General features: G+C 35.8%; 1 protein-coding gene across 1 annotated transcript; it reads left to right on the forward strand.

Moving 5' to 3' along the window:
- The first annotated feature begins 273 nt into the window (after positions 1-273).
- On the forward strand, positions 274-10,864 carry LOC137718390 (uncharacterized). The gene is made up of 22 exons (XM_068457930.2): positions 274-491; positions 882-1,661; positions 1,751-2,169; positions 2,307-2,961; positions 3,608-3,694; positions 4,256-4,302; positions 4,666-4,775; positions 4,907-5,007; positions 5,772-5,864; positions 6,392-6,475; positions 6,677-6,760; positions 7,016-7,084; positions 7,396-7,455; positions 7,766-7,837; positions 8,019-8,126; positions 8,611-8,687; positions 8,817-8,900; positions 9,319-9,433; positions 9,545-9,634; positions 9,908-9,973; positions 10,070-10,165; positions 10,275-10,864. Exons 1-22 carry the CDS (start codon positions 375-377, stop codon positions 10,392-10,394), a joined length of 3,534 nt encoding a protein of 1,177 aa, XP_068314031.2. The 5' UTR covers positions 274-374; the 3' UTR covers positions 10,395-10,864.
- The last annotated feature ends 2,327 nt before the right edge of the window (positions 10,865-13,191 follow it).

Raw genomic sequence — 13,191 nt, forward strand, 5'->3', positions numbered from 1 at the left:
TTATTTATTTTTATTTTATTGGGCGTGTATTTAAGTTTTGAGCTGTTTTTTGAATTTTCTTTACCTTGTATTAGTCTTTTTGTTTAACGAAAGTAACTTAGACTGAAAATGAAAAAGACGAATAACATGATTAATTGACACAAGAAACCCAAAGAGAAGAAATTCTGCCCCGGAATGGGCCAAAATATGGGAACAAAATTAAAGGCCAGTACCCGGATCATCACCCGAATCCGAAAACCTACCCTAAAACCCTTTGGTCTAAACCCTCGTTTCGTAGCCTCTCCTTCTCCATCTCTCACTCTCTCTCATACAGTATAACAGAACATCCGAAACTCCACTCTTATCTTTGCTTGCGTTAAGCAAATGAAACTGTCATGGCGATGATACATTTTCAACGGACCTTTTCACTGTCCACCGCCCCCGCTTCCTCCTTGATTTTCTCAAACACCTTAGCTTCCTCCGCCCTCCGTCTCCGCCGCTCCATGGCCAAGGTTCCCACTTTTCCCTTTCATTTTTCATGCTCTCTATTTTTTTCCATCTTTTTGTTTCAATTTCATGCCTTTCCCCGCACCAATTTGTACCATTTCTAGCTGGCTATATTTCTGGGTTGTTAATTTGGTGTAAAATGATGGTCTGTTTTGGTTGATTGGACACTCAAGTACGGAACCTTTTCACTTAATGGAACATTTTACCGATGAATACGAACATATGTATACATTCTTGTTGGGTTTGATTAAATTATGTTGTTTGTGCTAACTAATGCAACACTGGGATATTCGGAATTTGATTTTGTTTTTGTGTGTGTATGTGTGTTCAATATTTGTCCAAGTATGCTTGTTCCCTAAAAATCTTATCGTGACGTGCAACTTTTGATCTTCCAGATGCAGTGGAGGGCGTTTGAGGCTTATCCATGTGCTTGCTTACCATCTTCGCTGAATTTGACAGCAAATGTATACAGAAATTGTTCTCAGCTTAGGTTAAAGAAATCCGGAGTTTCTTCCATGATCACGGCCAACCATTCAAAGTTTGGGCCAAATTTTCATTCTTTCAGAAGAACCAGTGATGGGTCTGAACGTGCTTTTACCATTCATTCTCATTTAGAACATGGTTCGCTTAATTCTTTAGGGCCTGCTGGTATTATCAGTTGTGTCTCTTTTAAGAATAGTTGCAGATTAGGTTTAACTAATCATAGCGCGGGAGCTTTTCCCAAGAGGTTTTTCTCTCAAGTTCCATCTGTTATATACAAAGGAGAGAGTGTGGGTGTCCAAGATGGCATGAATAGTGGAAATACATTTTTTTTCAGAAAGCTTAACAAACGCAAGAAACGGGAAAAGGCATTAGCAGCTCAAAGCAAAACCAAAGCTACTGATTCTAGCATCTCCAAAGATGTTGATGTAGAAGCTTTAACCGAACAGCAAGATGGAAGTGAGAAGGGGGCTGGAAAATTGGGATCTTTGGTTTCCAATTCTCCCATAAGTAATGATACCAAGGTCTCTAAAGTCAAAGGGAAAAAGAGGTCAAAAAGCAAGAAAACTAAAGAACAAATTTCTGCCGCAAATCCTCCAGCAGAAGCTGCTACAACACACAGTTCTAAGGTTACTTCTCAACCGAAGAAATCTGGTAGCACCAAAAGAGGCGAAAAGTCGGCGGATGTTTCAGAGGTTAGCAAATAGTAACTATAATTTTTTTAGTAGAATTAGGATTAAAATCTTTACATTACAATATTTTAACTAACACTGCAGTCTTTCAGTTGAACCTCGTTGCGAAAACTCCCGTAGAAGTTGCTGATGGTTCTTCAACAAAACCCCAGCCAAAGAAGAAAGGCGGGAACTCTATGGGAAAGGGAAAATTGGTAAATTCAGATACTAAGTCGCCACAGAAACTTTTACCACAAAAAATAGGCAAAGTGAAACCTCATGGAAAAATGACACTGAAGCCGCTTTACCCCGCAACTGGGAAAACTGTCGTGGTGGTGGAGTCTGCTACAAAAGCGAAGGTTATTCAGGGTTATCTTGGTGACATGTTTGAAGTTCTTCCTAGCTATGGTCATGTAAGGGACTTGGCTGCTAGGTCAGGATCTGTACGTCCTGATGATGAGTTCAGTATGGTGTGGGAAGTTCCATCTGCTGCCTGGACTCATCTGCAAACTATAAAGGTTGCACTAACAGGGTATGATTTCTTATCATTTTCATTCTGATTCAATTAGCTACAAGCTATTAACAATACTAGCTAGGATATGCTGGTGTATGGTAATCATTTTGGAGCTATGTTTCTGAATTTCTTATTTCTCACACCTTGTTCATCAGAGCAGAAACTCTTATTCTTGCATCAGATCCTGATCGTGAAGGAGAGGCTATTGCTTGGCATATTATTGAGATGCTGCAACAACAGGATGCTTTACGTGAAGATATTACTGTAGCCAGGGTTGTTTTTCATGAAATCACTGAGGCCTCTATCAAAAGCGCGCTGCAAACTCCACGAGAAATTGATGAGAACTTGGTCCATGCTTACCTTGCACGGCGTGCTCTTGATTATTTGATTGGATTTAACATTTCACCACTGTTATGGAGGAAACTACCAGGTTGCCAGTCTGCGGGGCGAGTCCAATCTGCTGCATTGGCTCTTCTGTGCGATAGGGAAATGGAAATTGATGAATTTAAACCGCAGGAATATTGGACTACTGCAGTTGAATTGAGGAAAAAAGATAAGGGTTCATCAGTGAATGCCCCATCCTTCCCAGCACACTTGACCCATTATGATTCCAAGAAGTTAAATCAATTTTCCATCAGTTCTCATACCGAGGCTAAAGTAATTGAACAGCAGATTAATTCAGAAAATTTTCAAGTTGTCAATTCTAAGAAAAGCAAAATGCGGAAGAATCCTCCCACGCCGTATATAACATCCACACTTCAGCAGGATGCTGCAAACAAATTGCATTTCAATGCAGCATATACAATGAAGGTGCGGGCTTGAGAGCATTTATCTTCTGATTTCCATCTAAACTCTAAAGCTAAAATGACAATTATCCATATATTTTATTCATTATCCTTGCTTTAAAGTATAATGTTTTTAATAGCTTTGAAGTTGTTTCTTCTGCTCATAAGTATAAGTTTCTCCACTATTACATCAATTTCAATGCCCAGATTTGTAACGGCTGTTATCCAGTTCATATGGAATGTTGTATCATTGAAACATTGTTGTTTATGTTCTGTACTGTTATCGTATAGTTATATTATCTTCATATAAAGCAGAAAGATGTCTGCACAAAACAAAACCAGCCTAATGGTGAACTAACTGCTCTGATTCTATTTTTCTAATTGGAATTGTAAGAGCAGATGTCCTGAAATGAAGTAACATTTTTCATTAACAGAAAGAGTTGTAAAAGTTTTACTTCAACGTTCATCTTCTGTTCTAGCCACAAGTCTTTTCTTTGATGCAGTTAATCTTATAATTCATGCTTTGAATTGATAATATATATATATATATATATATATATATATATATATATATATTTGCTTCAAGAATATACATATATATTTGCTTTAAGGATATGCATCATATAGATACACAGACTTTCTGGCTAATGGAAGATACATTATATATGCAGCTTGCACAAAAACTTTATGAGGGGGTTCAGTTATCTGATGGTAAAGCAGCGGGTCTGATCACTTACACCCGAACAGATGGACTACATGTAGGTATCTTTTTGGCTGCTTGAATATTTTCCCTACAGTATGTGTTCTTGATTGAGTTTCATGTTGTCTGTCAATGTTTTTGGTGGCTGGTTCCTTTTTAACATTTCTATTGCCTTCTCTTTAGGTGATCAATTTTCAATTGATTTGGGATAACCTGAACCAATGTAATCTTAAAAGGAAAATTTTGAAATAGGATCTTTACTTGATTATAACATTCTTCTTTCTAGTTAATTATTTTCATAACTCAATTGAACTGCTCTTGCGGAATGGTTTGTTGTGTTTAAAATTCCTCAGTTGCAAATCGGTTTCTTTTATGCTGCACAATGTAAAACGATGGATTTTATGGCATAGTGTCAGTGTCCAAGGCTGCTAAGTTTCAATTGTTGAGTTTGCTTAGAATTGTAATTGTACTTCGTTTCTTTGTGATGATAATTACTACAATGTATGCTGATTGTTTGCATGTGTGCGCTTGATTTACACTGTCTCAATGTATAGTTCATCTCTAGTTGAGTTCGACATCTATCAGTCTTTCTAATACCAAAGTCTTTTAATTTCTGCAGATTTCTGATGAAGCCTGTAAGGATGTGCGCTCCATGGTCATTGAAAGGTTCTGTTGATACATGTTATTTCGACTTCTATTTTATTTGGAATTTAAATTTAGATGTAATGCAGAATAATGATATGCATGTTCATGTCTTTCTGCTGTCATTTTATTTGGAATTTAATTTATGCTTATTCTATCCTACAATTCAAAACTTACAGGTTTTTTGCTTTGTAAGGTCTGAAAATCACCATTGGTCTAGAGCATTGAAAGCGAGAGATTAAAATGACCTATAGTTTCAAAACTTAGTTCATATATATACTTGTTCCTGTGATGAGTAGTGACCTACAGGTTTTCGCTATTTGTGGTTATACTTGTGCAATGAGATCTATATGTTTGTTCATTACACACAATATTCCTTTGATGCAGGTATGGACAGAATTTTGCATCAGAAACTGCACGCAAATTTTTTAAGAAAGTGAAGAATGCTCAAGAGGCCCATGAAGCAATTAGACCCACTGATGTTCGAAGATTGCCATGTAACTAACAATTTTGCATGCTACATTAAAGTTTCTTCATGTTTTTTTATGCAAGTTTTTTCAGATGTACAGTTCATCTGTTCATAGGCTCTTTTTAGTGAATTGACTAAAATTTTCTTCTTGGAATCTAGCTTTGCTTCATGGGATACTCGATGAAGATTCCTTGAAGTTGTACACTCTAATTTGGTGTCGGACAGTGGCATGTCAGATGGAGCCTGCTACAATTGAGCAGGTTAGAAACTTAGAATATAACATTATGAAAATTCTTCTCATTTAAGTGATGGGAACAAATAGCCTTATAACTATTACTATCCAGTGGTCAATTATCGCAATTAATACAGGCTGCAAAAATCTGTTTTATAATTATTTCCAAGTTGTTTCTTCCTTTTGAACAAGTAGTTACATTTCTAGAATATCTTCAATATATGTTGCTGTACTTTGTTATAGGCAGTACTTCCACTGTCCTCAAACTATGTATTTTTCTTTTATAATTTATTGTTATTCTTTTATTTGTTTTTATCTTATAAAGTTCAGTATGTGCGTGGTGTGCATCTGAACTGTCATCAGAGTGGGAACACAATAATTTACACCTTATGAGTAACACTGCATCTTGGAACCTTGATTGCTCTATTTCTGAGAAAAATGGATCACAGTTGTTCTGCTTTCTTAAACTTGAATATAGGATGAAATTCAGAGAGGAAAACACAGTTTGCTTCCTATTCTTTGATTATTCACTATGGATTTCAGGGAGACCTAATTGATGCTATTTCAATCAATTCCTGGGTGTTAGCATGTACTTTGCTGAGAAGAGTACACGTGATTGAAAGATAACTTATTCAAAGTTCAATGATAAAAGCAACACATTCTTTGTCAAATAGAACATGCATTAACTTGTTGACGTTTCCTCATATCCTTGTTCTTATGTTCCATTCATATATACATGTAATGCAAATTCACCATCTCTTTCCTAATTCATTTCCCCATAAATCTAACCAGATACAACTCGATATTGGAAATGCTGGCGAGTCCATTGTTTTCCGCTCTTCGTGCTCAAGGGTTGAGTTCCCTGGATATCAGGCCGTCTTTGAGGTATAGTTCTGTTTTCCATCTTAGTGTTGTTGCAAACGTATGCAATTGGCTCGTGTGCCACAGTCATAACACATTTGCATTTCTAAAATTGTCTCACTGGTGGGAGTCCTTGAGTATCAGTAACTGAATCTGCTATTTTGTTTTGGTAAACACTGGAATCTTCTTAATGTTCCTCAGTTATGGTGTGACTTTTGCTTTGTTTTTCTTTATATGGATATACACTTTAATTCCCAAGATATGTTAAAATACTGCTACTTGTACGATCTTATATGCCGATTTAACTTTTAGTGTCATGAACTCATCATATCTATTAGTCATAGGATCCAAACTGGGAACTGCACAAATCCGTATAATTGCAAGTTATTATTTGTTTTTAAAAGGCAGTTCTGATGTCAGGATTTGGAAAGTAAATTCCCTTTTATTCATGTAGCTTCACTTTGATGCGATTGATTTGATGCCACATCTTAAATTGGCAGTGTGTTGCATGCATATGTGGAGTTTTGAGCATGTTTATTTCTAATGTTTAGGATGTGGAAGCTCAAGCAGTCAAATATAAAGAACAGGAAGGGAAGAGTCATGATGAACCTTTTGTACTTCTTAATTCTTTGAAGGTAAATTTGGACCTAAATTTACGTTGTGTCACTTTCCCATTGCCCCTACCCACATATGCTCGGATGCACATGCCCCGTCTAAATTTCAGGATAAGGGCCTTTGGTATTGAACGACAACGTATAACTCTGATTGTGTTCAGTTCCATACGAGATTTATCATTGCTTTTTTCATTTCTTAAGTCTTTTATTTTGTTTATGTAGCGCGGGGATCCATTATGTATTGGTAAAGTGGAACTCAAGGAGCACCATACTCAACCTCCTCCCCGCTACTCTGAGGCAACACTGGTAAAATTTTATAATTTTACATTATACAAGAAATGCTGTTAGAATTCTTTAGTTATTTTCTTTGGGAAGGGGGACCATGAAACTATTGGCAATAGGAATTACTTCAAAATTGCTGCCCCCGGAGGTATTTTACCATTTGAATGTACTCCATAGATGGGAAGTTTAATTATAACAAGCTCTTTAAGTTAGTGTTATAACTGGTGTACTTATTTTTTAGCTTTAGTTGTCTCATCTTCGTGGTGGTGTGTTCCATAGGTTAAGAAATTAGAGGAGCTTGGGATTGGAAGACCTTCAACATATGCTAGCACTTTGAAGGTTTTACAGGTAATTGAAGGTGTTCAAATTGTTGGGTTTTCTTTGATCATAATTTTTAATGTATTGTTTTGACGGAAATTGTGCACAACTTTGAGTTATATTATGTCTCATATTCTTAGAAACCCTTTTAATAGTTGTACCATGTACTTTGGAAAGTTAGATATTTCATAGCATTACAATAAGCATGTTCTTGAGAATTCTTTCTGAATTTTTCTAAAACGTTCTCTTGTCAACAATCTCCAGGAAGTATTTTGGCTGGTCTTTTTATTATGATTTTTAACCTGACAATATTTTGACGACTTATTGATTTGTGGTGCCAGGATAGAAACTATGTGACAGTTAAAAGCCGTGTATTACATCCAGAATTTCGTGGTCGTATGGTATGTTGGCATTCTTTTTGAGTTACTGGAAATCAGAGAAACGGCAAAGATCTTTACATGCTTTCTTATAGATCCGTGCAAGTCCATTGTTATGTGGCTTTATCCTCCTATTTCTAATATTGGTCACTTCTAACTTGTGCCATTTTATCTTATTTTTTGCTGGTTTCTTGGTTGTCTTTTCATTCGTTTCTCGTTAGTTCATAGTTGAAGGGTGTAGTTAACATGGGATTTCTCAAATTGCTGAGTCCATGAGATATGTTGACATTCCTTGTTGCCTCCCAATTTATTTTATTTTTTTGGTTAATTTTAGGTGTCAGCATTTCTCTGCCACCATTTTTCCGAGGTCACAGATTACAGTTTTACTGCTGACATGGAGAATGAGGTAAATCTATATTGATTATAATCTTTTTCAGTATAAGCTTACTCATTTTGAAATATAAAAGATATAGCATATAACATTTCTTTCGTCAAGCAATTTTGTTCATCTGTCATTGTTAATTATTCGACGTACTTGATGTTACGGGTGACTGACTTCTTTACTTCGTCTCTCGCTTCTGCATCAGCTTGATAATGTGTCTGCTGGCTTAACTGAATGGAAAGGCCTCCTTAAAGATTATTGGACCCGATTCAGCACTTATTGTGAGCGTACCAGCACTGTTCATATTCATCAGGTAAGGTTTGGTGTATAGAACAATTAACAGGAATTTAGAATTTAGAGAGGCATTTAGAAAGAGAGAGAGAGAATTAGAGTTCAAGAGAAGGGAAATAGATAGACAGTACAAGGAGATTTCAAGAAGACGACCAATGATTAGAACATAAATCATACCGACAGAAGGGAAGGCAGAGAGACAAAGATACTCAGGGAGAAAATATGTTTAATTAATCATTCATGTCTTGTCTAGTCCACCTCAACTGAATTACAAAGCATGTACTTATAATGCCGCAATCTCACTAGAAACAGGAAAACAATCCTAAACCTACTTGAAGCAGGAAAGTAATAAGAACAGGAAGATAACAAGAAAAATAGGAAATTAAATTAAAATATTCTTAATTCATTATGCTGCATCATTTGGTCTCCGTTAAAATCAAGCTTCCGTTTGTAAAATACCTATACTTAGAACTTTCATATTTATAATAAGCCATTCAATATCACAGGTAGAGAAGATGATGGAAAAAAAATTTGGAGACTTCTTGTTTGCTTCTCTTCCCGACCAAAGCAGGACATGCCCATGGTATGCATATACTGTCATTAACACGAATTGATATACCGTATGTCTTATATAATTTATGTTCACGCTGAAAGTATTTTCTTGAGCACTTTTTCTAATACTTATTGCAATCTTAACTTGTACATGTTTCAGTTGTATGGAAGGCAGTTTGATTTTCAAAGTGAGTCGGTTCGGTGCAGGCTATTTTATAGGTTGTGATCAACACCCGAAGTGCAAGTGAGTATGAAAACCTATGGTATAACTTAATCTCATGCATGTGCGGCAATATTGTGGTTGATTATTCTGTTACTGGTAGCAGTATAATTAGGGTTCAATACGAAGAACATAACAAGTGACAGGAAAGGAAAAGGAAAATTCAGAGTAACAAACAATTACCAGTTTCATTGCCCGTGGCCATGTGCCTACATATACGAGCAAAGCTGGCAAGTAAATTGACTGTCTTTCCAGGTCATTTAAACTGAAAAGAAAGATTGAGTTATCAGACCCGGCTCCTTTCTATAACATAACAAACTGAAAACGCTGACTTTCTTCTAATTTCAAGTTGTATTTTGTTGGCCTAAATTTGTCTTAGTTGCAGCTAAAGATAATCCACTATCCATAATTGATCAATGTTTCCTTTTGTTGCTGCAAATAGATACATTGCTAAGACATTATACGGTGAAGAAGAAGAAGAAGAAGATGGTCCAAAAAAGAACAGCAGCGTGGAGGAACCAAAACTGCTAGGTCTAAGTCCAGGCTCCAATGAAAAGGTTTGCTTTGAATTCTGATAGTTTGTTGATTTATGGTGGAGTAGTAGCTTTTCTTGAATTTATCATTTACAAGTTATGTTTACACTAAAAAAAAACTATGTACTCTTTCAGGTTCTTCTGAAGAAAGGTCCTTACGGATGCTATGTACAACTTGGTGAAGACAGGAAGACTAACGCACCTAAAAGAGCCAACGTATCCCATGTATGTTGAAGTTGTATAGTAACGCCACATTGGAACATTGTATTCTTGTTCTGTTCATTTACACATCTTCTTGCCAGCTATTGTCCAAAATCATATCCATAATACTTAAATATGTACTGTCCTTCATAGTAGATGTTTTTACCGATGCCTTTTACTTGCCTTTTGCTCCTATTTTTTTCTCTTCCTTCTGTCTTTGTATGCATGCACGTGTATCGAAGATTTACCATGCTTTTATTTGAAATCTGAATCCATATTTTCACATGAAATTTTCAGATAAAGGATGTGAATTCGATTACCCTTGAATATGCGCTGGAGTTGCTGCGATATCCTGTGACCTTGGTTTGTTCTTCATTCTGATTGCTGAATTCCGTTTCCTGCTCTTCATCATCCTTGAACTTACTCTCTCTCCCTTTCCCTGATTTATTTTAATTTCAGGGAGACCATCCAGCGGATGGACAACCAGTCATTTTAAAGGTGGCGAAGGTTGGGTTTGCGGTTAGACATCGGCGCACAATTGCTTCTGTTCCTAAGGTATTTTTTTTTTTTTATACATTCAGAATTTTACGTCTGGACTTTTGATCAACATTGCACAAAATTTTACCAAGTTTAATGATCGGGGTTATCTTAATTACACATGCAGAATATGAAACCCACTGAAATCACCCTCGAGGATGCATTGAAGCTTTTGTCTGGTAAGGATGTAAGAAAATGCGGTCGACCTACGAGAAAACAAATTGAAGAAGCCCAAGCAGCCCTATGATGATCACTACCTTTTGCATATCAATTCATATGAACATTTCACCAATTGTCCCTCTCAAAGTGGTTCAACCGAACATGGGATGCAGAACTTCGTTCGGCAGGAAGGGGGGTGTGGATGCACATACTGCACGAGCTCCGAATTTAGAAATGCTGAACAAACTGAAGAAACAACTTAGTTTGTGCACGTACCTGCATTGATTTACTTATGATTGAGGACTGAATGAAACCATTTTGTACTATCGAATTCGTGCATTTGCTTATTGTATACCGTAGATATCAGCGTATTTCATTGCCGTATAGGATTACGGTATTGAGTTTAGCTAGTAATTGGTCATTGATTTGATCTGAGTCGCCGGCGGGAATTTTACATGTTTGTAGAGTATATAGAAGTTGGAATGTTTTTATACTTTGTTACGAATTATGGCATTTGAATTTTGATCAATTAAATAATTTACTGAACTGTTTCATAAATGTAATTCCATTTTTGGTTTTCTGAAGCCTAGGGATGACAATTCTAACCGTTAAACCCGATAACCGTGGATAACCGTCCGAATGGAACGGATTTGGCTATGGAAGTTTGGGTACATTCTGGATATGGGGAAAAACATTTTATATTATTCGGTTATGGTTTTGGATATGGTTATAGAGGTCCCAAACTGTATCCATAACCGATCCGACCTGATTAGTAAATAATATAAGTATAATATATATATATATATATATATATATATATATATATATATATATATATATATGGGTGTGATATTCACACACCCCATTTTACTTCTCCTACATCTTTTTGGTTTTTGGCCGTCGGATCGGATGAATTGTAGAAGATTAACGGACATAAATTAACAAGGGTGTGTGGATAACACACCCCTGTATATATATTTGTATATCCATTATTCACTGAACCATTACCTTGAGAATACACAAGTTGTATTTTGTAGGAAAGTAAAGTTTTGAATCAAAATCAATGTGAACTCAATGGTGCTTAAAGCAATTCCACCGGAGGTGGAATAGCCCAGCACCCAGTAAAAAAACTAGGCTGGCACCCTATTAATTCACTCTAGCCCGTGTGTTTTCCTGGCACCCAGTCCAAGTTGGTATCCAGACCAGCCCATTTTTGATAGACCTTGGGACCAGGCCATTTGTGTTGTTGCGCTTGGCGCGTGGCGCGTGGGTGCGAGTTAGCAGGCAACAAAAATAGAGGCGGGGCCCAGCGGCGCAGGTGCACTAACATCTCCCCCAGGGGGGCAACGTGGCCCAATTTCTGGCGTTGGATTTCCAACGGCTAGTTATTCTAAACCATTGGATTTCCAACGGTAAAAAAAATTTGAAATTCACTTTTAAACTGGACCGTCCGATCACAGATCAACGGTCCACGTTCCCCCCCAAAAAAAAAATTTAAGTCAGAAATTAAAAATAAAATAATGACTTTTTATTATTTTATAATAAAAAATAATAATATTTTAATAAATTTGACCAGCCTATTTTTTGTTTTAGGGATGGAAATGCTTTGGCCTATTACTATTCATTGAGGTCTATTACTGTTTACTTGAGTGGATAAATACGCTGGGTACTGATGCAAAGTCTTTAGGGGTGAAATTGCTCTTATTGAGATATCAAAAACAAGCCAACATCATCAGTGTTTTAATTTTTATACTCAACAAGATCCATTCATTGGATTATTTTATACATCAAATGTTTAATGACGAAATTAATATCTACTAACTTATAATGTCTTAATTGAACTAATATATTTTTTGTATTGACGAAAATGGATATACTCGTTAACTAATGGGGAATCCATTACCTGGTCGGTATGGTTATGGATAATACCCAATGATTAATTTGCAGTTATCGATATGATTAATTTTCATGATTATGAGGATGGATATAGTATTTCTGTCCCCAAACCGAAATGTTGCCATCCTTATCTGAAGGGTGTAAAAATCAGATTGGTTTGGCATGCTTTATTTGGTGTATCTTACGCACCACTATTTTTGACTGTCAAATTCTTAGTCTAGCATTCAACGACTAAGATTTATTTTCTTACACTTTTATAAATCTCCAATTCTCATCAAGTTTTCATTAGTTCTTCCATCCACATTTGTAAAGTGGACGTGAGCTACGCAATCTGAGCCTCACACAAGTTTTTCTTAAGGTGCATTTAAACGTGCTTGAGGGAGAATTGAGCTCGCAAACTACAATGCTACATCCTTCGCAATTTCTTTCAAATTGGGGAGCCCAAACCGAACCATAACTGAACCCCAACCTGATTTTGAGAACAAAATAATAAAGGAAGTTAATTTTGTACTTATTTTTAGCCTATCAAATATGATTAATGACTTATTTAAATATGCTTTTACAATGATTAAAAACGATTTCAGTGGAATTGACCTCTAAAAACAGTTGAAGTGTTTCTTGAAGAAAACACTTGATGCTTTTTGTAGAAAACATTTGATGCTTTTTGTAGAAAACATTTTAAATATTTTTTTAAAATTCATTTATTTTTATTAAGAATTAATTTCAGAAGTATTTTATTAAATTTTTTTTTTAATCATTTTAAAAACGGCGATATGAAATGGCGTATATACCATTTCTCAACGCAAAAAGCCAAAAGGGGCAGAATAAATAAAATAAATATTGATGTGACAGAAAAAGTTAATATAATTAAAATAAAAAAAAACAATGATTAATGGGACAGTGATCTTATTCTACTAATTCTTTTCGAATTCTTTTTATGAAAATCCTGAAGATCTTTTAATTATATTTATTTATTATATATTGTGGGA

This window comes from Pyrus communis, chromosome 8 (genome assembly GCF_041283825.1).
Source record: "Pyrus communis isolate YQ-2024b chromosome 8, ASM4128382v1, whole genome shotgun sequence".
In the NCBI taxonomy this organism is placed as follows: Eukaryota; Viridiplantae; Streptophyta; class Magnoliopsida; order Rosales; family Rosaceae; genus Pyrus; species Pyrus communis.

Coding starts and splice junctions, on each gene's coding strand:
- LOC137718390 (XM_068457930.2), top strand. CDS start 375: ATGGCGATGATACATTTTCAACGGACCTTTTCACTGTCCACCGCCCCC. Junction 5,008..5,771: donor AGCCTGCTACAATTGAGCAG/GTTAGAAACTTA, acceptor AAATCTAACCAG/ATACAACTCGATATTGGAAA. Junction 8,901..9,318: donor GATCAACACCCGAAGTGCAA/GTGAGTATGAAA, acceptor TGCTGCAAATAG/ATACATTGCTAAGACATTAT.